Raw genomic sequence first — 25,875 nt, 5'->3', positions numbered from 1 at the left:
TGTGATTCTCTGGTCTGCCATGGCTATCCTGGTTCCGTCTATGAATCCAGCAGGTTTTCACCAAATTTTGACTTTTATCTTATTTCGTTTTTTAGGAACTCCTTTAGCAATCCTATATCATTAATTGACACATTGAAAGAATTTATAGATGATTTCTAGATGTTACTGAATGTTTTCCTTGTGGATGGTAAAGAGTTAACTTTTCTTCCATTATGTAAGCCAGTGTCTATCCAACATTGGTCATCACCATCACCATCACACACTCCCACTCCGCTATCCGTACCAGAGGATAAACAGAGCAGCTCCTACCCAGTCACGGCACCCAGCCTCTCCCTGAAGTGCATGCAGTCAGTTTCCACCCAACCAAGTCTCTCACATTCTATTCTCCTCTCACTTCAAGTTATTGATTGCCATGACTTGGGTGACATCATCACAGATTTGATCATCAGCATTATGGATTTTTTTGACAGACAATTTGCTCTGTCCTGTGCTTGGCCATACGTCTTGCCATCCAGACCCCAAAACGTACACCGAGACAGGGTATTTTCTGGGAGTCCTCTCTTCAGTGATGGATCGTTGGAATAGGATTGCTGGATGGAATAGGACCAACGTAAAGACAATAGACTATGTGACTGTGGGACTGCTGATGTTTAGGCCATGGTCTTGTCAGGGAGGGACCAGCTCTCTCCCAATGGGAGGAATGAGACATGTGAGGACACACACACACACACACACACACACACACACACACACACACACACACACACACACACACACACACACACACACACTCTGGCACTCTGCCAAGTAAATACCCTGACTTCAGCTGGTCAAACGGTTTTAAAGTGTCAAGGGTTTATAATTAAGTATTGACCTTCATTCCTGAATGGAAGATGGATGCATGCTTTTCATTTGTATGTTAGTAGTCTTTTATTTTACTTATTTATTTTCTTACTGTTTTAACTGTTTACTATCAATATAAGCATGCTAAAAGCAAACATTCACAAACACAATAAACTAAAGCTGCTACAGTATTTCAATGCACCGTCAGCATGTTTGTCAGAATAGAGCAGTAGCGTAATACACATTTCTCTATGCATTCTTATATTGTGCAGTCTTTTGTTGAAAGCATTCATTTTACCAGTACATACATACTATCCCAGCTCATCCTTGGAACAGTGAACTCCAACAAAACGCTCCATTTGCCCCCTAATGCCACGCTGAGGTCATTTTTCCTAACCTAAAATCTCAATGGTGTTGTAATTACTCAGCTTAAATCAATAAAATGATGTAAAAGACCAGTGGGGCAGATTCAGGCTGGGAGCCCATAAGGTCAGAATGAAATGTGGAAATGCGCCTTCTTTTCCCATCAGACCTCAGCCTTGGATTCCCTCAGACTCTAAAGTATAACATCTACATGCTGCTGAATACTGATGATCACAGCTCTGCCTGCCTGCTACCACACTCTGCTGGGTATACTCTCTGGTGGCTTGTACGTTGACATATTATGGGGTGGGCCTATGTAATGTACAAACATATGCTTCAACTGTAAGGTTAGTCTACTCTATCGGACATCAGAGCAGACATGGGTGGCTAAATACTGTTCCACATTCAGACAATATCAGCACAAAAAGACACCAAGCTTGCTAGATCAGTCACTGATAGGAGTTGATTTTGCTGCTCCCTTATAAGTAGCTCCTAAGAGATTCATAAATATGTTTTCATTTGTTTTTAGAGAATTGAAGAGTGTACTAATAGAGATTTCTCTTGTTCAGGGGAGCTGACACAATGTTATTCTGTTTTTAATAATGCATACATTGTTTTACAAGGCAGCATCTTCTGGACTGTTTCAGTTACTGTGATCAATTTGACTGTTTTACCAAACAATAACTTGTTTACCATCCCACTCTTTAATTTGAATGTGGATGTGTCTGGAATGGATGTTTGATACCACAGTCACACATACGCACACACATGCACACCGACGCACACGTTCACACACACAAAGTTCAAACAATTTGAAGCTTGACACCTATGTATTATTTTGGTTTCCGTTATTTTATTGAGTATCTCTCTTTTTCTATGTTTTATTTTTATTTGTGCTGTAGCAACCTCTTCAGATCTTTGTTCATTGTCCATGTTCTGTTTTGTATGAAATGGATGGATAGTTTGCATCATTTTGCTTTAATAAGGACTAATTCAAAGACTTCAAAAAATATAATCATGGATTTCTTATTGATTAATAGTTGTATCAAATATTCAGAATGCACTTACATGATCAATGCCTATTAATGAAGTTATTCAAATGTTGTACTCTTATTTTGAGGTAGAAAATGCATCATTTGTAATCGATCTTCCTCTGTAGTATGTGTTGATTGACTGACACTCAATCTGCTGTGAAGTAATTATAGACTGATATGACAAGGATTCATTAGTTCAAATGTATAGATAGATTATCCTTGTAATCTGTACCCTGTCAAATGTCCTTAATTAGTTTACTATCAATAATGTATGGGTCTGCGTGGAAAGTGCAAGTCCCACTCAATAATATACTTATACTAGTTGATTTATGGTATTGTCAACATATTGTAATGCCCTCCAGGGATTGCTCTTGGTTTAGAGTTCAACATGAGGCCAGTAGTATTGTTAGATGGAGTGGACTAATGTCGTTTGTCAAATTTTCTGGTCGAACACACAAAAAAAACACTACATTCTTGTAATGCTTCCAGTTTTGTAAATAAATGTTGACCACTGCAATTATATTACTGTATTATTCTCCCTTAATGAGATTCTACCCACTGGACACACTGGTTAAATCAACTTTGTTTCTACGTCATTTCAATGAAATTCTGCTAAACCAACGTGTAATATACTTTGAGTTGACTTCTGTGCCCAGTGGGTACCTTGTAAAACCAATGTCATTGTTATTGCTGCTAGCTTGATTCTTCTCAGTTGGCATTCTACTTGCACCTCTCGCAGGGTCATGCAAGTGTTTTTCTTTGGGTAGGTAACTATCGCTATTTGTCTTTCGTTTTCTGTTACACCAGTAATGGCATGCCCTGCCTGATCGCTATTTGTCTTTCGTTTTCTGTTACACCAGTAATGGCATGCCCTGCCTGACACAAACATTGCCATGTGATTTCAGATGAATTGCTTCACTCCAATGTTTACAGCCAGAACTGGATGCACCTGAAATGTAACATACATTACCAGTTTTGGCTGGTACTGTATTTTCGGAGGTTTCGTTTCCCAACCATGGCAACACTGACATCAATATTGCTTTTCAGCTTTTCTCCTAGCTTCCTTGTCTCTTCTGTTTACAGTATATAACTTTCAGTGGTAGAAAGTTATCTGATACACTATGTATTATTCTGGGAATATTTCTAAAAGTTTGTAGTCTGTAAAGTGTGGCTGTTAACATATCCTCTTTATCTGGTGATGTAGACATTGCTTGATTGTAGAGCGACCTAACGCTTGATGTTTCATTATCAACAATAGCATCATTGTTTCATCATTGCTGATGAGTCTGATTTATTGGTCTTCAACACAGAACACTCCAGCCAGTTCAGTCACAGCACCCTGGTAACTATATAGATCACAGTGGGATTGGCCTTTGACCCCTCTCTTCTACTCAATGATTGTGCCTCCCTACTGCCGATCTGTCTTAATTGTCACTTGTAATCTCTATTGCTGATATAGACTTCAGTGCCTGTTTTAATGTCAGATCCAGTGTGCTATTAGTCGTTTGTTTTGAGATTGTTGTCTTTTATCTGAAAACAATTACAGAAAAACCGAGGCATGACACAATCATTTTACCATTGTTTTCAATAAATAATTCGCAATTTATTTTACAATTCCAAATTTCATCATTTATTTACACTATACTTATGGGACTTATTTTGGATGCGCAGAAACCCTCAAATGTCATGAAAGCTTGCCAACACATTAGTCGAAATAGAATGTTAAGACTTATTTTGAGTTATGTGTGCCCTCAACGCCAGTATGGAAAAAGCATTGCCAGGCTCTCAAGTTAAATTAATAAAGGTTAATTATATAAGTATTCTGTGTTCATAGTTACTGTACAGCAGTTGACTGTGAACAAATTCAAATGGACATTGAATGTTAGGAGTACAACAAGCAAATTAATTTGATAAAACAAAATAGTGTTTGTGTTTGTTCTGTACAAATAAAACAGGTACTGTAAACTGCATTATCAATGCTTTACAAATCATCTATACAGTTTGTCTGCTATAATGTGTCTTTATACATTAGAAACAATTTCCTTTCACGTTTGATACAACCATCAGAAGAGATTATCATGATGGATTTCCCACATAACAGTAAACCACTTTCCACATTCAAACTCATTGATATGTTAAATTCTCAATTGAACTGTTTCACCAATCATTACAGATGTAACATCTCTCTGTTTTCATTATACAGTACTGTACGTCAAGGCAACAGTTCAAGTGAACTATTACCCCTTTTTCTCCTTAAACTTACTGTATTGTAAATGTGTCTTTTTTAACATGCTTGAATATTAAATTGTGGGTCTATACTACAAAATGATTTGTTTCATGATACCCCTTGCTACAACATGCACATCTGATTTGTGTGTGCGCTTGTGTTAGTGTGTCAGACGTGGTGTGGTCCAAGGTGGAGTACAGAGAAAGCCCGGCGGTGTTTACGCAGCAGCAGTCGTATTTTCTCGTCGTCTGAGTCGGGGTCCAGAGGCTTGTTGTACTCCTCATCCTCCACCTCGTTCTCCGAAATCTCCCCTCCCTGCTCACCCTGTGTGGCCTGGGTGGAGCTAGGCTCTGAGGCACTCTTCTTCCTCCACTTGGTGCGTCGGTTCTGGAACCACACCTGATGAAATCATTTATTTACTTAGTGGGATTTCTTATTTTAACCAGCTTACATTACATTATACAAGATTGTAATACTTTTTACAACTTGAATTAAGATGAACTGTATAATTGTTAGTGCATGCATGTAGATCTGTTTTACCTTGACTTGTGACTCTGTCATGCCCAGGGAGTAGGCCAGTCTAGCTCTCTCTGGCCCGGCCAAGTACTTGGTCTGCTCAAAGGTTTTCTCCAGGGCAAATATCTGATGTCCACTGAATGTAGGTCTGGTGTGCTTCTTCCTGCCTGACATATCTCCTAGATGCCCACTGTCTGGAAATAAAGTATATATTACAGTTAAGTATTTTTTTTAAAAATTGAGTCATTTGGGGACTTCATATTAATAGTGAAGTAAATAATGATGACCTGGTCAATTACATAGATATGAATCTCCTAACTGTAAAATGTTAGTCAAATATTCTTATATTGGAGGAATCAAAATGAATAAACAAAACATAGGACATATATACAACCAATTGTCCTGTATTTTTAGGATGGTTGTTTTAAAGATGATCAGATATAATAGTAGAAAGAATACATTTCTCAATACCTCATTTTTTCACATATATATATGATATTTTAAAAGCAATCTTGAAAGGTTTTATGTGACTTGCACAGCATTATACTTGGATATAGCATGTAATCAGGTTCCAAATATTTGTATGTATGTCAAGTGGATGAATCAGTTTTTAAACAATGACACATAAAATAACATTATAGATTACAATATCTAATATTGAGTATTTCAAAGACAACAGTACACTCTATCAACAATATATTTACACCTTTAACTAACAGAACCTTGAATTAAAAACTTGAATGAGATAAATTAAGTTCTTAAAATGTTTTAACTAAGATGTTTTTGAATTAAACAGCAATTACAGAGTAATTTACACAATTACATTTATTAATTAGTTTGAGCTTGTAGAAAAACATGATAATAATCTAGCTAATAATACAGTTCTCTGAATATCATGGATGATTGATAAGAGCCAATGTCCTGCCTCAGGCAGTTGGTTAGTGAGTGGTGTGATGTTAAGCTGACTACAGTGTGGAGTTAGACTCACTGTCTGTGCACTGCTGCCTCCCTCCTCTCCACTCGCACCCGCTCTCTGCCCAGCAACTGCCACTGCGACCCTTCATGGGGCACTCAGTGCCAGGCTTGGTGAAGCTGCCCAGGGAGGGGTTATAGTCTGCACAGCTGTAGTAGACCCCTGGGTCCACAGTGCCAAAGCCCCCCATGGTGGGGTATCCAGAGAGCAGGGTGGTGGTGCCTGTAGCGCCCATCATGGAACGGCTGAGAATGTTGCTAATGCCTTGGGCTGTGCCCGCTGCCTGCAGCTGGCTGTTCAGGCCTGGGTTGAGCTTGCAGAAGGAGTTGGGCACTGAGAACTGACACACAGGTGTCTTTAAGTCCGAGGAGAATTGGTTCAGGCTGTTGTTAAACAGGAAAGACCCCGGTATGTTGGGATCCATGGGAAGTGGTCCCGCCTCCAGATTTCACCAACTCACCTAACAAGGTCCAGTCATGAAAAGACCCAGTGTGGTCCACAAAGGTTCAAGTTCACCTCTCTCACCAAGCTGGATGAATACAGGTTTGTTGATTGTGTTCTTATTTCTTAATCCAGTCTTTTGATGTTCAAATGATGACCTATGATGCAAATGCCAATGTCCCCTAACTGAGGACCAGATTACTCCAGGTCACTGGTATCTGCAGAGGTGTCTCTCTAGCTGGCTATGACAGCAGAGGGCAGGTACCAGCATAAAACCTCTTCACTCTCTTCCTTCACCTGTTTTGTGCCATTGCACTGTACGTGGTAATTCCAAAATTAGCATCAGGTGTTGTGGCACCTGAGAAAGAGTGTTCACAGTTGCTCCTCAAGACAAATATCTCCTCCCTGCTCTCTCCTCGGGGGTCATAAATAAGCAGTATCTTGAAGTGGAGTGGCACCTTGATAAAGATAGGCCACATTAGAATCCTGCTTAGGATTGGTCAGGGTCTCACAGCTCTCATGTCTTTCTATTGGCTCCCTGGTCAAAGCCAACTATTGGAAAACAGCAGATTAATAGTGTTTTGAAAAGGTGGAGTGGGAACAAGTTGCTTTTTGATGGCCTGACATGGCTGGCCCTCTGTGGTGCTGAGGAAGAAGTAGCTTCGGCACACAGATTTATATTTCCTCTGTTTTAGTCCATTGCATGTGTTGTGATGTTGTGTTGCTGCCATGTTGTGTTGTCATGTTGTGTTGCTGTCAAGTTGTGTTGTCATGTTGTGTTGCTACCATGTTGGGTTGTTATGTTGTTTTGCTGCCATGTTGTGTTGTTTTAGGTCTCTCTTTGTGTAGTGTTGTGGTGTCTCTTGTCTTGATGTATGTTTTGTCCTCCATTTGCCGTCATTGTAAATAATAATTTGTTCTTAATTGACTTGAATAGTTAAATAAAGGTTCAATTAAAAAGAAAGTAAAACAACTAGCTTTTTCATAAGATATTTTGAATAGTGGTTATTCTTATAAAGCTGGATTTCTCTTTTGATGTAAGTTTGGTTATTATGTTGTTGCATTCTGTGACTATTCTCTGTCCATTTTATGCATCATCTCTAATGGAGTCATTGTTCTGTATCTATTCATACTCATTCCATTAATAGATAAAAATCCATTTGTATTTCCCACATCTTTATTCAAATGTATTTAATACTCTATGGAAATATAAATGTAAACAGTGAATTGATTAAAAAAATATATTTGAGTTATTATTTAGGATAAAAAAACAAATTAAAATCGTCACGGCATGTAGAAGGGTATATTTATTACAAAATGTAAACTCACAAATTATTAGAGAATAATAATAATTATTAACTAGTCTATTTGTAATATGCACACATATTGCTCTGATTTCTATAATTGTGTCTATATGTGCACATTTAGCAGAAGTCAAATTCATAACACTGGTATTGTTTGCTCTTGCCAGGACAGATTGATAGCAGTCTACGGGAAACGCCAAGAGCGTTGCATAATCTTGTGTAATCCTGACCTGGAGTTTTCCTGAGACAATTTAGTGGGGGGAGGGGAGATCTAACATGTGACTATTAGCTCACTTTTCTCCTTACTTTTTTTATGGTTACTATCGCTATGTCCAGTAACTTTCCAAAAGTGGTGACATGATTTTGGAATGTAAATTGGGATGGTCTGTATCCTGTCACATGATGCTGAACCTGCTGATGCCGCAACCTCCAACAGAGGGCAGCCAAATTCACCTTTTTTCCCCTGGCCAATTTGAGCAGTGGGTGACCAGCAGTTTGATTTGTAACCACAAATGGTTGACATGCCTTGTTCTGAATGACCAGCCTGGTCTCATAGACTAGAGGTAACGTAGTAAACATAAACCCGGGACACTCAAATTAGTATGATATGTTATGTTTGGTATGGTTACATAAGACAGAAAGTTGGTGGTTGGTTGGGGTCTAGCAGCCCAAGGTTGCGTGTTGAATCTCACCATGAACAACTTTAGCATTTTAGCTAATTAGCAACCTCGCAATTACTTACTAATTTTTAGCTACTTTGCAACAACTTTGCATTTTAGAAAAACCCTTCCCCTAACCTTAACCTTTTAACCTAACTCCTAACCCTAACCCCTAGCCATCTAGCTAACGTTAGCCACAACAAATTGGAATTCCTAAAATATCATACGTATTGCAAATTAGTAACATATTGTATGAATTGCAAATCATAAGATAACATACGAATTGCAATTCATAACATATCATATGAAATGGATGATGGACATCCACAAATTAATACATAACATGCTAAACGTAACATATCCTATTAAATGGAGGGAGACAGATTTAGATTTACTATGTTACATCTACCCATGAGTCCAGGTTGGAATGACATAGGCTTTTTGAGTTACCATTGCACATTTTCAAGATAATTTCAAAAACAACAGTTTGAAAGGAGGTAGAGTTGAGAGGGAAGTGATGCCATTAGCCTATTTTGCAATGAGGTCAACTCACTGCCACCATGTCAAGTCCCCTGTGAGATACCTCACCCTGGCCCTGGCCCAATAGAGACTACTTTATCATATTACCGTCTCACTGAATCAATCATGGATGTTTGAGCTGATGCAACGGTTCAAATGTAGAATTTCCACAGAGTTTTGTAGTTATTTTTTAGACATTTGAAATGGAAAACCCCAACTGATGCTCAGTAACTCACGAGGCAGGTAAGATTATATATACTTTTTAGGTGGCTACTTCTTTTGTTACTGTTATAAATGATCCTCTCCCCATGAAAAAAAGATGTGGTGCATATAGCGATGGTTAGAAAGTGGAACCTACAATTCTTGGATTAAAAAAAGATTGAAAGAAAAGTTTTATACACAACTTAACTTTTCACAGGAGCTGAACAAAGAAATGATCCAATATAGATAAACAAAACCCCAGAAGAAGACAAAATTCTTTACCTGTCACCTATATAATTGTATTGCTCTGTTAATGGAAATTCCACCTCCTGATCATCTCTTCTCCCCTACAGTATGTGAACCATGTACTGTATGTGGAATATTCTCCAGGCATACAACATTATGTTGTTTGCATTGTAGGCTGTAGCTACCTGCTTTACATGTGTAGTCATTGAACATGGGGGAATTCCTTATTGCTGAAAGAATAATGTAATTTCTGGTTTAGCAGTAATTATCTTCACATTATATATACCTACTTAAAGAACCTGGTTTATTCATAACTTGAATAATGTAAAATGACAGTGAAACCACTTGGGCGTGATACCTCTGGTTGATTTCCCACAGTTTAGTTGTATCCTGCTTTAAAAATATAAAATGTTACTGTTTTCAAAGATCTCAAAGTGTTGGATAAAACAGAAAATGGTGTTAGATAAAGCAAATGAAAACATGGTCTCTTCTGTTAGAATGTAGGTACTTTTCCAGAGTACAGTCCTGCCCCTTAGCCCTCCCCTTTCCTTTCCTTGTGATGAGTAATCTTGTGTGTATAAACTACAGGCACGTGGGCAGACAGAGGAGTATAAAGCCTGCGAACACACCCACCACCTCAGAACTACTCAACCTACTGTAGGTGTACTATGTGGCTATGCATTACATTACAGAGGATACGAAGAGCAACATGTATAAGATGATCAGCAGAAGCCTTGGTAAGGATCGTCTCTTCATTGATGAATGATGACAACTGTGTTGTAATTGTAATAGGAGGGAAGTCTACTTCTAGTATATTTTCAGAGATGTAGACCAACCACTTATATTATAATGGTCTTATGTAAAGTGAATCTTTATATCTACAAACATGACAATATTTTTCTTTCAATGTATCATGCACATTTACGTCAAGGGATTCTGGTAGGCACAGATAACAGTAAAGCTTGTCATTCACAACACTGACATACTATACATGGCAGTTACCCATGGATATGGTAGATCCTAGAGGAAGACCAATCTGTCATTTACGATATACAATTGAATAAGAGATTTTCTGGCAACCAGCCATATAATCTGTTTTATTTTTAAAAATTGTTATTATGGCTTGACTAGGAATTAGATTTACTAGTGACAAGAACTCTGCTATCCAGAGGCTTCTCTGGTCCAGGGTGAGAGGGGGCTAAATTATTATTAATGTGAATGAAAGATTTAATTTGAGACACAAGTTTAGAACAGGTTAATGGGGAGATACAATTTAATGTAAGGCAAATCAGATAATTGTTTAGGGCACTGTAAACAGGAATGTGATGTAAACAAGACTCTTCCTTAATATTTATCTATCAACATAGTGTAACTGCCTTTCTTGCTGGCAGTGTTAATGCAAAACTAAAATAATAATAACACTAATATAATCTCATCTCCTCTTTTGCAAGTAACATTCAGTATTTGTATTGATCAGTGAATGAGAATTGCTGTCATTTAAGATTACTTGACAAAAGCCTTTCCTATACCGATGCAATCTACTTTGTTGGCTTGCATAGAATCAATTCCATAAAGCAGTAAAGCAGTTTCATTCTCAGTCACATTCAGATATTCATTTCTATGTTGTTTTTATCATTTTAATCATTAAGTCTGTCAACAACAGCTATCTATTTAATCTCTGACTGAGGTACTGTAGCATTCAAATGATTAGCCCTACTTCCCCTTTTCAAATCTTCTTTAGAGCTTGAGCCAGCACATGTTTGTGGACCTCGCTGCCTGGGCCCCTTGACTTTCCATAGGGAGGCGGTGGGGGCTTTGGTGAGCCTGAGCCAGGGGGCTAGACGGGCAGACAGGACTGGGGACACCTTCAGACATGGCCTGGTGTTCAGCAGCCGCCCGATACGGCCCCAGGAGAGGGTGCGTCTGCGAGTGGAACAGTGTGGGCTGAACTGGTGTGGAGCCATGCGTATAGGCTTCACCACTGTACCTCCAATTGCCAGAGCCTTGCCCTCCATGGCCATCCCAGACCTCACAGACATCCCTGGTCACTGGGCCGCTCCTGTGCCTGAGATGTGCTGCCTGGCAGGCTCAGAGCTGGAGTTCTGGGTCTCCTATGGCGGTACATTGTATTTCAGGAATGCCAACGGCCGACAACACAAACTGCTGGAGGGAGTAGACCTCAGCTGGCCCCTGTGGGCCATGTTTGACGTGTATGGGCAGACCTGTTCTGTGCTCTTACTGGGTAAGTTCAGAAATCAATGGAACATGTATGAATGAACAGTCTGTCTGTCCTTCTCTTTTGACCTATTAGTTTAACTTATTTTTGCAGTTGGCTAAATCATTGTCACACAGAGTGATTCTTGGTAGTCGTAAACAAATCTACTTGAAAAAAAAGTATACACCTCACACACATGATTATGGGCTTAAAAAAGAAGACACGTACCATGTCAGTTATAGAGTTTAAAAGTTACATTTTGAGTTTGCATCCCAATATTATGCTATATATACACGTCACAGAAGACTGAAATATAACAAAATTGTTTGGCATAGAAACACTGGATTTTCGTCAGGTTTTTAATAATAATCTTTATTAATGATGAAATTATGAAAAATATTAATAACATTCCACCCATGAGGCCAAAGAGGGCGCTTTTGGTCATTGACTGCAGGAAGGAACTACTGATGTCCAACTGTCAGTGACTAACCGCACATCTGGTTATCTCTTGTAGGTTCGGAGAAGAAATACTTTTTGTGTAATCGGAAATCCTGTCCTGCTCCTCAACGGCATTCCTCTTGTTCTGCTCATCAGAGACATGCCTCGCTCAATGTAGACACATATGTGAATGTGAAGCAAATTTGTCATGACAGCCATGAGAGATATCTTCTTCCATGCCCAGCCAATAAGCAGACATCAAGTAAGTGTCATGATACAACAAACTCTATCTTGTTTTAAAACTTTTAAATGAAAAATATCCTTCATTTGAATGTAATTACTTGATTTCTCATCTAGCTATTCTTAAAATAATAATGTTCCATACTATTTCAAACCAAACATTTCCCCAAGACTAACATTTTACACACATGTACTATTGTGTAGCTAAACATTTATAGAAACATCTAAGCCATGCTGGTTCAATGACATACTGTAGCTACAGTACATGTTAGCCTCACATACGAGTGAGCAACCTTTTGGACACCACACCACTAACCACCCTAACTTCAAAGCCATGCTGAGCCGAGTCCCACTTGACCTTACAGGTCATGTAACTGAGCATATCTGTTCTGATTGCAGACTGTGAGAGTGTAGAGGACTGCGCAGTGTGTATGAGCCAGAAGGCCTGTATCAGCCTGCGGTGTGGCCATCAGTGCCTGTGTCTCCAGTGTGCCACCAGAGTGATCCAAGAGTTTGGATCCTGCCCTCTGTGTCGCCAGAACATCAAGAACTAAACGCCCCAGGCACAGACCATCACATGACAAACTGATATGATGATATGATCAAATGCTGTTGAGGTACAACCACAATAAGGCTGAGAAGAGGAAGAAATGAAAATGCACAATCTACTGAAAAGATAATGAATGTAACCTGCTGCTATTGGCATAAATTGCACAAAAAGACTTGAATGTGTAAAGCTATATTTTGTTGTACATGTACTTTACTTGACTGTGATCTATTACTCTATAAGAGTGACTTCCTGTGCTGATAACTATTCTGTTTGATATATAACTGTTTTAGGACCATATATCAATCGCTGCCTTTTACCCATACTGTATTTTTATTGTCTACTTTTTGTATCTGTTATTTAAGACATGTTGTCTGTTGTAGAAATATATACGTGTTTTATATGTGTAATAAAATCCATGAACATAACTGCTACTCGGCCTAGTGTGGTCTGCTCACTTCATGAAGTAATACTTATGCAGCTCACCATGTTACATATTTCTCATTATAAAATGTAATTACAAAGACATTTAATAACACAGAGTTACTGATTATCTGCATGTCAACATATTTTCTGTTTCTGTTTAGGGCCGTACGCTTTTGAATAGCCTAGTTCTAGTTCATGTCCACATCCAGGCTCAACCCTAACCATAACTCTAACTCTAGCTTCATGTCCACACTCCAGCTCAACCCTAAACCTAATCATTATTTATTTATACATTCTTTTCTTGGATCTTTAGTGTGTGTTCCTTTTATTTGCATGATACTTTATGAGGGAGGCTTCTACAGCACTTCATTTGCCTATATTAGCACTTACACTTTTATTTTACCTTTAGTTTGTACCTGTTTTATTTGCATACTTTAAGATCTTTGAATGTGTTTTTTTTTAATGTGTTTTCCAAATATATGGGAGGTTTTATTAGCATTTACTACCGTTCCATTAATGCAATTGATTTTTTCACATTAGCACATAACTTTATGAATTATAAGACTTGTTGATTTAGTCATATTTATGATCTGTTTCTTTAAAGCTGCAATATGTAACTTCTTGGGCAACTGACCAAATTCACATTGACATATCTATATCATTCATTTCTTTCTCATTGAAAGCAAGTCTAAGAAGCGATAGATCTGTTCTATGTTTCTATACTTCCCATTCTTTAGTTTCAGCTTCAAACAGCTGAAAATACAATATTTTTGGTTATGGAAAAAGTATTTCACAGCGGTTTAGATTGTATGATGACTCTCTACACGATACTTGATTGTTTTGTCACTTAAACCGAAATTAGTCAAACTATTATAGAATTTTAGCAACCAGGAAATGGCGGAGCGATTTCTGCATAGTGCATCTTTAAGGGTCTAGATATTTACAAATTTTGATTCTGTTGTGGTCTCTTCTCCCAGCAAAAAGGCCTTATATTGGACTTTATTTCCACAGCTCCTGAATGTGTACAATATGAGCTTCATGCATTTGGACCACCTGTGTCCATAGGATGCCATCTAGTGGGCTTTTGTAAACACTACAAAGAGCTCTTTATTGAGTCTGGTCGGAGTATGGAGCTTTCTGTAGGATCCCCACCCATGCACTCTTAACAGCTTGTAGAAATGTTCTTTTAACTAGAGGTTTATAAAATGAGTTGGTCAAGTCCCTATGTGCCCGTGCACCCTGTCCCCCTTGTGCATAACAGACCTCAGTCCCCTTATCTAACCCTAATTTCTACTTTAGGCAACATGTTAGAAATTATATTGGGTTAATATTTAATATGACCGCTAAGCAGTGTTAATGAAGAACAACAGTCATCATCCACCAGTGCACAATCATGAATGTTGATTTATTCCAACAAATGCCCACATGGCAGGAGACTTAAAATACAGGGAGGTGTTCAAGGTGAGTCAATGATTTGTCATTTTTAGAACAACATGATGTTAAATAGCTTACAAATTTCAATATGTGAGAACTTCTAAATTCAAGAGGTAGCTCACAAACCCATGAGTTTAACAATCGAACAAAGCCACAACCAGTGACGTGACTTGAGCCACATTGAAGCCAATGCCATAACCCACTAAATAACTCATATACCTTTTTTAAAGTATGGTTAGTGTGACTCGGGTGATGGTCATGTGCCATGATGATGAAAGTCTGGAACAGTGGGCTTTCTCTGATGAGGAGATGATGTGGAGAGAGGACAACAGAGAGGGATGTGACCTTTGGTTGTTGATCTCACAAGCTGTTAAATATTTATCTTGGATGGCGTTGGGTGCAGTCAAGACAGAGAGAGAGCCAGAGAAAGGAAGAATTCACCAGTCTGATAGGCCTGAGGAATATCTGAAGACTGAGTCAGACGCTGGGAAAAACAGAAGAACCAGCCAGCCACTCAACTGGGTTGACAGGAATACTAACAGAACTAAGGAAACTCTGTGGACAGACACAAGAGCAATAACTTAACAGCGGCATCATGCCCATAGGGGGCACAAGGGCACGTGCCACCTCAGATTTGTCCTGTTTAAAAAACGTTTTGATGTTGAATTAATTACTAAAATACATTTTTAAGCCCATGATTTATCATCATTATTTATAAAAAGATCTGTCAGCTGTATTTTGCAGAGGGGCCACACCGACTGGACCAGGCAAAGAGTATCCCCAATTCCCAGCAAACACAGCTGATTAAACTAATTGCATTCTAAATTGAAGATGATGATTAGTTGATTATTGTAGTTAGATGCAGGGGCACAACTTTGGTTTTAGAAGTGGGATGGATTCATTATTATTATTTGTATTTTTTTATCCAGTCGGATAAACACTCCGAACAGCCTACCCAACCGCTTGGAGGCGGTATCACATTCCAATGATAAAACTGGGGGGGACTAAAATGCATTTTCAGAATGTGTGTGTGTGTGTGTGTGGGGGGGGGGGGGGGGCATGTCCAGTGAAAGTTGCGCCCCAGGTCAGATGTGTTATGACACCAATCAGGTCCCCTAGGACTGGAGTAGCCAATCCCTGCTCTACTGCATGCAGACACTGGTCATGTCCGAATACCCATACTTGCATCCTAAATAGTAGGCTGTTTGATAAGTTCAATAGTATGCAACATTTTGAAAATCGAGTATACTTTAAATGTCCAATGTCACTCTTTTCGGCTTTGACAAAAGATGATCAATTAGATATGCGGATGCCCTACCGGAATCATCGAATGGGAAACAACGCAATTGCGCATGACGCATTCTCATTATGCAAAAATAATAGGTGATTTTATATTTATTTAGTATGGTTCAAATGCCAGGATGTTATACTCATTTCTAGTAGAATTTGATGCACACTTTTCCACAATGCATTGTCTTGCGGCCGTGGCATCTGCATACTTTTTACTAAACAGTACGTGCTAAATATTATGTGACGATGAGTACATAGTATGCATTTTAAGTAGAGCCTGGTTCCTCTCTAGGTTTCTTCTTGGGTTGCTGCCTTTCTAGGGAGTTTTTCCAAGACACTGTGCTTCTTCATCTGCATTGCTTGCTGTTTGGGGTTTTAGGCTGAGTTTCTGTATAGCACTTTGTGACATCTGCTTATGTAAAAAGGGCTTTATAAATGCATTTGATTGAAGTACAATACCAGTCAAAAGTTTGGACACACCTACTCATGCAAGGGTTTTTCTTTATTTCTACATTGTAGAATAATAGTGAAAACATCAAACTATGAAATAACACATATGGAATCATGTAGTAACCAAAAAAGTGTTAAAAGAAATCAAAATATGTTTTATATTTGAGATTCTTCAAAGTAGCCACCCTTTGCTTTGATGACAGCTTTGCACACTCTTGGCATTCTCTCAACCAGCTTCATGAGGTAGTCACCTGGAATGCATTTCAATTAACAGGTGTGCCTTGTTAAAAGTTAATTTGTGGAATAAATTGTTTCCTTAATGCGTTTGAGCCAATCAGTTGTGTTGTGAAAATGTAGGGGTGGTATACAGAAGTTACCCCTATTTGGTAAAACCAAGTCCATATTATGTCAAGAACAGCTCAAATAAGCAAAGAGAAACGACAGTCCATCATTACTTTAAGACCTGAAGGTCAGTCAATGCGGAACATTTCAAGAACTTTGAAAGTTTCTTCAAGTGCAGTCGCAAAAACCATCAATCGCTATGATGAAACTGACTCTCATGAGGACCGCCACAGGAAAGGAAGACCCAGAGTTACTTCTGCTGCAGAGGATAAGATCATTAGAGTTACCAACCTCAGATTGCAGCCCAAATAAATGTTTCACAGAGTTCAAGTAACAGACACATCTCAACATCAACTGTTCAGAGGAGACTACGTGAATCAGGCCTTCATGGTCGATTTGCTGCAAAGAAACCACTGCTAGAGGACACTAATAATAAAAAGAGACATGCTTGGGCCATGAAACACGAGCAATGGACAGTAGACCAGTGGAAATCTGTTCTTTGGTCTAATGAGTCCAAATTTGAGATTTTTGGTTCCAACCGCCGTGTCTTTGTGAGAGTAGGTGAGCGGAGGATCTTTGTATATGTAGATCCCAACATGAAGCATGGAGGAGGAGGTGTGATGGTGTGGGGGTGCTTTGCTGGTGACACTGTCTGTGATTTATTTAGAATTCAAGGCACACTTAACCAGCATGGCTACCACAACATACTGCAGAGATATGCCATCCCATCTGGTTTGCACTTTGGGGGACTATCATTTGTTTTTCAACAGGACAATGACCCAAAATACCCCTCCAGGCTGTGTAAGGGCTATTTGACCAAGAAGGAGAGTGATGGAGTGCTGCATCAGATGACCTGGCCTCCCCAATCACCCGACCTCAAACCAGTTGAGATGGTTTGGGATGAGCTGGACCGCAGAGTGAAGGAACAGCAGCCAACAAGTGCTCAGCATATGTGGAAACTGCTTCAAGACTGTTGGAAAAGCATTCCTCATGAAGCACGTTGAGAGAATGCCAGGAGTGTGCAAAGCTGTCATCAATTCAAAGGGTGGCTATTTTGAAGATTCCCTATGTATTATTTCATAGTTTTGATGTCTTCACTATTATTCTGCAATGTAGAAAATAGCAAAATAAAGAAAAACCTTTGAATGAGTATGTGTGTCCAAACTTTTGACTGGTACTGTATGTAGTACGCTAGTATGGGTTTTTTGAGACATTATCATCAGTGGTGGAGGTGAGAAAGTGTCGAGTGACACACACAGAGTTTGATTTGATTTTAGCTGCCGGTGATGTGCAGGACTCGCAGGTGCTATGTGTGTAAATGAATTTGATCCAGGCTATTGAATAAATACATCTAAAATGTTTTGTTGTTTGTCTCTAATACTAGCCACCTAGAAATTTTACGAAGTTGGCTTTAGCTAGCCAGCGAGCTAGGTTCCCAATCTCCCAACCTCATAACTAGCTCCCAAGCCATTTCTGGCTATCAATCGAGTTAGAGTAGTTTGTCTAACTATTTTAGCTGCCATGCCTGCTGGCAAGGTTGCTAGACTTCAGAAAATACAAAAATCGCTTTAATTATTGGGTTATGATACTATATACCAGTGTGGCATTAATAAAAATGACAATTGAACAGGTAAAGATATATGCTTAGACAACCTATGCAGAAAAATATGATTATATAATTTCCAGCAAACTAGGCATAATGATTATTGCTCTAGAATGCAGGACAAAGCTGCAAAAGCTGCACCCCCCGATGTTCTTCGTGCATTCTCTAAAATAATACACCCCTTACTGTGTACCTGAATGTGTTTATTTTTCTTCAGCATTATTGATACTCTAGAATTAAAAGCATTTACCAATGTGTCCACTGCAATCTACATATTACAGTAGTTTCCTCTGCCACACACTCATTTCCAAACTGGGTGGGCAAGTGAGGCTGCTTTTGCAACATGGGCATGGCTGCTTTTGGAGCAGACTGTGGAAACACTGATTCCTCTCCTCCAGCTGTGGGCATGTGTGTATGTGAGTGTGTGACTAAGTCTGTTAGCGTGAGCCCAGGTCTGGATTTTGAATTTGTGTATTTGTGTGGAGTGTAACCCTAGCCGTGTATGTATTGCTCTGTGTCAACCAACATTGTGACTCAAGGTTTATGAAAAAAAGGCTAGCTGGAGCTCATTTGAGCGGTTGGCTTTTGAGTTCTCACCCACTATGTGCTTAATAATGATCGTTGAGGTTCTGACTCACTATATTCTGTACGTCAAGAACAGTATGGATGCTTCTCAGTCCAGGACTTTTATTTATCTTTGTCACCATCACACAGAGTATTAACACACACACACACATTTTGTTCTTCTATCCTCGTGGAGACCTAAAATTACTTTCCATTCAAAATACTATTCTCCCTAACCCCTAACCCTTCCCCTTACTATATCCCTAACCTTAACCCTAACCCGTAACCCTAACCCAAACCCTAAACCTAACTCCTAATCCTAACTACTAACCCCTTACCCTAATTCTAACCCCTTACCCTTAAGTTTAAAATAGCCTTTGTCCTCATGGGGACGTGGGAAATGTTTTCCTTGTTTTACTATCCTTGTGGGGACTTTAGGTCCCCACAAGGATAGGAGAACCATCCAACACAGAGAGACGGAGCTTTGTATACGGTCCGTTACAAAAGTTGAGCCACACAAATGTACGTAGCCACAGTATGTGTGAAAATGACGCTCCATCGTTGCGTTTGCATAGTTTAGCATGAAGAGTGTAGGGCCCATAAGATTGCAGGTCCACTGGGTGCCAGTTCAAGTAGCCTCTGTGCAGGCTACAGTGCCTCTCGTGTGAATTCTTTTGTGGAATATAATAAATTAACATATTTGTAGGGCTTAGATGTATTTTTTGTTCTTGGAAATCCGATTTTTTTGATCAATTGTTTTATTATGTTCAAAGCAAGAAATAGGCAGAATAAATTATTAGTGGCCTCAGTCGGCATGAATTATTAGTGGCCTCAGTCGGCATGAATTATTAGTGGCCTCAGTCGGCATGAATTATTAGTGGCCTCAGTCGGCATGAATTATTAGTGGCCTCAGTCGGCATGAATTATTAGTGGCCTCAGTCGGCATGAATTATTAGTGGCCTCAGTCGGCATGAATTATTAGTGGCCTCAGTCGGCATGAATTATTAGTGGCCTCAGTCGGCATGAATTATTAGTGGCCTCAGTCGGCATGGGTTCGAATCCGACCCACTGTCCCTTTGACTCCCCCTCCCTCTCCTCCTATCTTCCCCTTCTTTCCACCACTGTTCTATCTCTTCAACAAAAGGAGTGGGACTGTCACCACTCCTTAGAAAATACCCTTAAGAAAGAATAAATCATTGGACAAATAACAATTACATTAATTGTGAGGGCACATCCAACATAAAACATGATTATAAATAGTACAAGGTAAGCTAAATTGATTCATAGAACATGCACAGACCTAGCAATCATCAATAGATGCTATGCTAACTAAATCCACCATTGAAAGAGAAAACAAACAAAAAAATAGAAAATAAACTCTACGGTATATGCTGAGATTCAGGTTGGAGATTTTGAGGTGAAAATTAAAAACTCCAGAGGACTTTTAAGCCTCGATTACATTGCAAGTTTTCTCTTGGAGTTCCACCAACGGATCTTGAATTTTTTAAATTCATTTAGATCGCCAATACCAGTCAAATGTTTGGACACTAACGATCGTTGTTGGAAGGATTGGACCAAGGTGCAGCGTGGAAGGCGTTCATCATGTTTATTAATGTGAACCAGCAACAAAACAAGAAAGAGGAACAAAACGAACGTGCAGCTTTGTAGTGCAAAAAAGGCTACAATACAAAAACAAGATCCCACAACCACAGTGGGGAAAAGGCTGCCTAAATATGATCCCCAATCAGAGACAACGATAGACAGCTGCCTCTGATTGGGAACCATACCAGGCCAACATAGAAATACAAAAACTAGAGTACCCACCCTAGTCACACCCTGACCTAACCAAAATAGAGAATAAAAAGGCTCTCTAAGGTCAGGGCGTGACAGACACCTGTTCATTCCATTATTTTTCTTTATTTTTACTATTTTCTACATTGTAGAAGACATCAAAACTATAGAATAACACATATGGAATCATGTAGTAACCAAAACAGTGTTAAAGAAATCAAAATACATTTTAGATTTGAGATTCTTCAAAGTAGCCACCCTTTGCCTTCATGACAGATTTTCACACTCTTGGCATTCTCTCAACCAACTTCATGAGGTAGTCACCTGGAAGGTATTTCAATTAACAGGCGTGTCTTGTTAAAGGTTAATTTGTGGAATTTATTTTGTTCTTAATGAGTTTGAGCCAATCAGTTGTGTTGTGACAAGGTAGGTGTAGCAGTGCAGACGTTGTTTGTCATTCTCCTGTGTAAATTTTTGCTTTTTTAAAAATCTTTCTTTGTATATATTTAAATCTCTTTTTCTATTTTTAAATTAAATATACCTTCTGGCAACCAGCCTCACCCAATGTGATATGGATCTGCTATTTTTAGACCTTATAGCCAGAACCTCCATCAGCAGCTAGCCATCAGAAGCTAACCAGCTACTAGCTATTTAGTCATTATTAGCCACTGCTAGCGGCCTTTACCTGTAACACAAACACCATCCGCTTTTAGCCTGTTTTTTCTCCACTACAACAACGGATTCCTGCTGTAAGCCCTGGACCATTACTCCTGTTCATCACAGCTAGCTAGCTGCTACCGAGTGGCCCAGCCCCAAAGCTAGCTTTGAGCCAGGCCCATCTCCCGGCCTGCTCAGCGGACCCTATGATCACTCGGCTACACAGCTGACGCCTCCCGGACTCTTCACTAACACGACTAGAATCCACAACATCACAGGATTCTTGCCGTAAGATCTGGACCTTTGCAGCGGCTCATCGCAGCTAGCTAGCGGCTACCGAATGGATATAATGGCTAACGCCCTTGTCCCGAAGCTAGCACCCGATGCTTCCAGCCAGGCGCATCTCCCGGCTAGCAAACAAAATTACTCCAGCTACAATACCTCTTTTGCTAACTGGCCTAGACCCTTTGTCGACACAGAGCCCCGCCGATCCATCACGACTGGTCTGCCAATGTAATTCCATCCGTTGTGCCCTCAACAGGCCTTTGCCGGACATCGGTGAAGACGCTTCTACTAGCCCCGGCCTGTAACTTTTTTTTTTGAACGCTGTGTCTCCGCTTGCTAGCGTAGTATCGACTACCTAGCGGCTTCCCTGTTTCATCTATTGCTGTTCACTGGACCCTATGATCACTTGGCTAAATAGCTGATGCCTGCTGGACTGTTCATTGTACTCCATTTTTTAAATTTTGTTTATCTGTCAGCCCCAGCCTCGAACTCAGGCTCTGTGTGTAGTTAACCGACCCTCTCTGCCCATTCATCGCCATTTTACCTGTTGTTGTTGTCTAAGCTGATTAGCTGTTGTTGTCTTACCCGTTGTTGTCTTAGCTAGCTCTCCCAATCAACACCTGTGATTGCTTTATGCCTCACTTTATGTCTCTCTCTAATGTCAATATGCCTTGTATACTGTTGTTTAGGATAGTTATCATTGTTTTAGTTTACTGTGGAGCCCCTAGTCCCACTCAACATGCCTCAGATACCTCTTTTGTCCCACCTCCCACACATGCGGTGACCTCACCCAGCATAACTAGTGTGACCAGAGATGCAACCTCTCTTATTGTCACTCAATGCCTAGGTTTATCTCCACTGTACCCGCACCCTACCATACCCCTGTCTGTAGATTATGCCCTGAATCTATCCTACCACACCCAGAAATCTGCTCCTTTTATTCTCTGTCCCCAACGCACTAGACGACCAGTTTTGATAGCCTTCAGCCGTACCCTCATCCTACTCCTCCTCTGTTCCCCAGGTGATGTAGAGGTTAACCCAGGCCCTGTGTGTCCCCAGGCACTCTCATTTGTTGACTTGTGTAACCGTAAAAGCCTTGGTTTCATGCATGTTAACATCAGAAGCCTCCTCCCTACGTTTGTTTTACTCACTGCTTTAGCACACTCCGCCAACCCTGATGTCCTTGCCGTGTCTGAATCCTGGCTTAGGAATGCCACCAAAAATTCTGAGATTTCCATCCCCAACTACAAAATGTTCTGTCGAGATAGAACTGCCAAAGGGGGAGGTGTTGCAATCTACTGTAGAGATAGCCTGCAAAGTTCTGTCATACTTTCCAGGTCTATGCCCAAACAGTTCGAGCTTCTAATTTAAAAAATTAATCTCTCCAGAAATAAGTCTCTCACTGTTGCCGCCTGTTATAGAACCCCCTCAGCTCCCAGCTGTGCCCTGGACACCATATGTGAACTGATTGCCCCCATCTATCTTCAGAGTTCGTTCTGTTAGGTGACCTAACAGAATTTAGAACTAAGATTTAGAACTAAGAACAGATTTAGCCCTTGGTTCACTCCAGACCTGACTGCCCTCGACCAGCACAAAAACATCCTGTGGCGGACTGCACTAGCATTGAATAGTCCCTGCGATATGCAACTTTTCAGGAAAGTCAGGAACCAATACACGCGGTCAGTTAGGAAAGCAAAGGCTAGCTTTTTCAAACAGAAATTTGCATCCTGCAGCTCTAACTCCAAAAAGTTTTGGGACACTGTAAAGTCCATGGAGAATAAGAGCACCTCCTCCCAGCTGCCCACTGCACTGAGGCTAGGAACACTGTCACCACCGATAAATCCACGATAATCGAGAATTTCAATAAGCATTTCTCTACGGCTGGCCTTGCTTTCCTCCTGGCTACCTCAACCTCGGCCAACTGCTCTGCATCCCCTGCAGCTACTTGCCCAAGCCTCCCCAGCTTCTCCTTCGCCCAAATCCAGATAGCTGATGTTCTGAAAGAGCTGCAAAACCTGGACCCGTACAAATCAGCTGGGCTAGACAATCTGGACCCTCTCTTTCTAAAATTATCAGCCGCCATTGTTGCAACCCCTATTACCAGTCTGTTCAAACTCTCTTTCGTATCGTCCGAGATTCCTAAAGATTGGAAAGCTGCCACGGTCATCCCCCTCTTCAAAGGGGGTGACACTCTAGACCCAAACTGTTACAGACCTATATCCATCCTGCCCTGCCTTTCTAAAGTCTTCGAGAGCCAAGTTAACAAAGAGATCACTGACCATTTCGAATCCCACCGTACCTTCTCAGCTGTGCAATCCGGTTTCCGAGCTGGTCACGGGTGCACCTCAGCCACGCTCAAGGTACTAAACGATATCATAACCGCCATCGATAAAAGACAGTACTGTGCAGCCATCTTCATCGACCTGGCCAAGGCTTTTGACTCTGTCAATCACCGTATTCTTATCGGCAAACTCAACAGCCTTGGTTTCTCAAATGACTGCCTCGCCTGGTTCACCAACTACTTCTCAGACAGAGTTCAGTTTGCCAAATCGGAGGGCCTGTTGTCCGGACCTCTGGCAGTCTCTATGGGGGTACCACAGGGTTCAATTCTCGGGCCGACTCTTTTCTCTGTATATATCAACGATGTCGCTCTTGCTGCGGGTGATTCCTTGAACCACCTCTATGCAGACGACACCATTCTGTATATATCTGGCCCTTCTTTGGACACTGTGTTAACAAACCTCCAAATGAGCTTCAATGCCATACAACACTCCTTCCGTGGCCTCCAACTGCTCTTAAACACTAGTAAAACCAAATGCATGCTTTTCAACCATTCGCTGCCCGCACCCGCCCACCCGACTAGCATCACTACTCTGGACGGTTCTAACTTAGAATATGTGGACAACTACAAATACCTAGGTGTCTGGCTAGACTGTAAACTCTCCTTCCAGACTTATATTAAACATCTCCAATCCAAAATTAAATCTAGAATCGGCTTCCTATTTCGCAACAAAGCCTCCTTCACTCATGCTGCCAAACATACCCTCGTAAAACTGACTATCCTACCGATCCTCGACTTCGGCGATGTCATTTACAAAATAGCCTCCAACACTCTACTCAACAAACTGGATGCAGTCTATCACAGTGCCATCCATTTTGTCACAAAGCCCCATATACCACCCACCACTGCGACCTGTATGCTCTCGTCGTCTGGCCCTCACTACATATTCGTCGCCAGACCCACTGGTTCAGGTCATCTATAAGTCTCTGCTAGGTAAAGCCCCGCCTTATCTCAGCTCACTGGTCACCATAGCAACACCCACCCGTAGCACGCGCTCCAGCAGGTATATGTCACTGGTCATCCCCAAAGCCAGCATCTCCTTTGGCCGCTTTTCCTTCCAGTTCTCTGCTGCCAATGACTGGAACGAATTGCAAAAATCGCTGGTTGGAGACTTATATCTCCCTCACTAACTTTAAGCATCAGCTATCTGTGCAGCTTACCGATTGCTGCAGCTGTACACAACCCATCTGTAAAAAGCCCATCCAACTACCTACCTCATCCCCAAATTGTTTTATTTACTTTGTTGCTCTTTTGCACACTAGTATTCCCAGTATTTCTACTTGCACATCATCATCTGCACATCTATCACCCTAGTGTTAATTTGCTAAATTGTAATTACTTCGTTACTACGGCCTATTTATTGCCTTACTTCCTTACGCCATTTGCACACACTGTATATAGACTTTTTCTATTGTGTTATTGACCTGGCCTCCACAATCACCTGACCTCAACCCAATTGAGATGGTTTGGGATGAGTTGGACCGCAGCGTGAAGGAACAGCAGCTGTATAGCACTTTGTGACATCTGCAGATGTAAAAAGGGCTTTATAAATAGATTTGATTGATTGATTATCTGGTTGGCCATAAATCAAGTGCGCATGCGCATCAGGCCGCTTAGAATCTTCCAGAACTTACTTACTAAACTGCCATATAGCACACTCTCTTGCTGTAATAGTAACATGCACATAATGATAAATACAACCAAGCAATGATTAACTGGCAATTCTGTACTTAGGAGATGGCATGCATTAGTTACACAGGTATTAAGTTATATGTAACAAGATAACTAACACTAGCAAGGTTTCAGTAGCATGCACTAATCATAAACAACCCCCACCAATATAAATCCCCTTTTAGAATAAACACTTAAAGCTTGGTTGCAAACCAAACTTGTGTCTTTTTCTGTTGATGACTAAAAACTCTCTGA

The 25,875-nt window shown here is 40.4% G+C and overlaps 2 protein-coding genes across 2 annotated transcripts; one reads left to right on the top strand and one right to left on the bottom strand.

Moving 5' to 3' along the window:
* Window positions 1–4,452: 4,452 nt before the first annotated feature.
* Window positions 4,453–6,380, bottom strand: LOC120020308 (homeobox protein Nkx-6.3-like). The gene is made up of 3 exons (XM_038963916.1): window positions 5,968–6,380; window positions 5,008–5,173; window positions 4,453–4,866 (listed from the first exon to the last, which is right to left on the bottom strand). The coding sequence occupies exons 1-3, from the start codon at window positions 6,378–6,380 to the stop codon at window positions 4,636–4,638; spliced, it is 810 nt and encodes a 269-aa protein (XP_038819844.1). The 3' UTR covers window positions 4,453–4,635.
* A 3,574-nt stretch (window positions 6,381–9,954) lies between these two features.
* Window positions 9,955–13,188, top strand: LOC120054706 (E3 ubiquitin-protein ligase NEURL3-like). The gene is made up of 4 exons (XM_039002256.1): window positions 9,955–10,063; window positions 11,068–11,568; window positions 12,056–12,241; window positions 12,619–13,188. Exons 1-4 carry the CDS (start codon window positions 10,003–10,005, stop codon window positions 12,771–12,773), a joined length of 903 nt encoding a protein of 300 aa, XP_038858184.1. The 5' UTR covers window positions 9,955–10,002; the 3' UTR covers window positions 12,774–13,188.
* The last annotated feature ends 12,687 nt before the right edge of the window (window positions 13,189–25,875 follow it).

Source organism: Salvelinus namaycush, chromosome 1 (genome assembly GCF_016432855.1).
Source record: "Salvelinus namaycush isolate Seneca chromosome 1, SaNama_1.0, whole genome shotgun sequence".
NCBI lineage: Eukaryota > Metazoa > Chordata > Actinopteri > Salmoniformes > Salmonidae > Salvelinus > Salvelinus namaycush.
The sequence above is the reverse complement of the archived record's forward strand: the minus strand, read 5'-3'. Positions and strand labels throughout refer to the sequence as shown.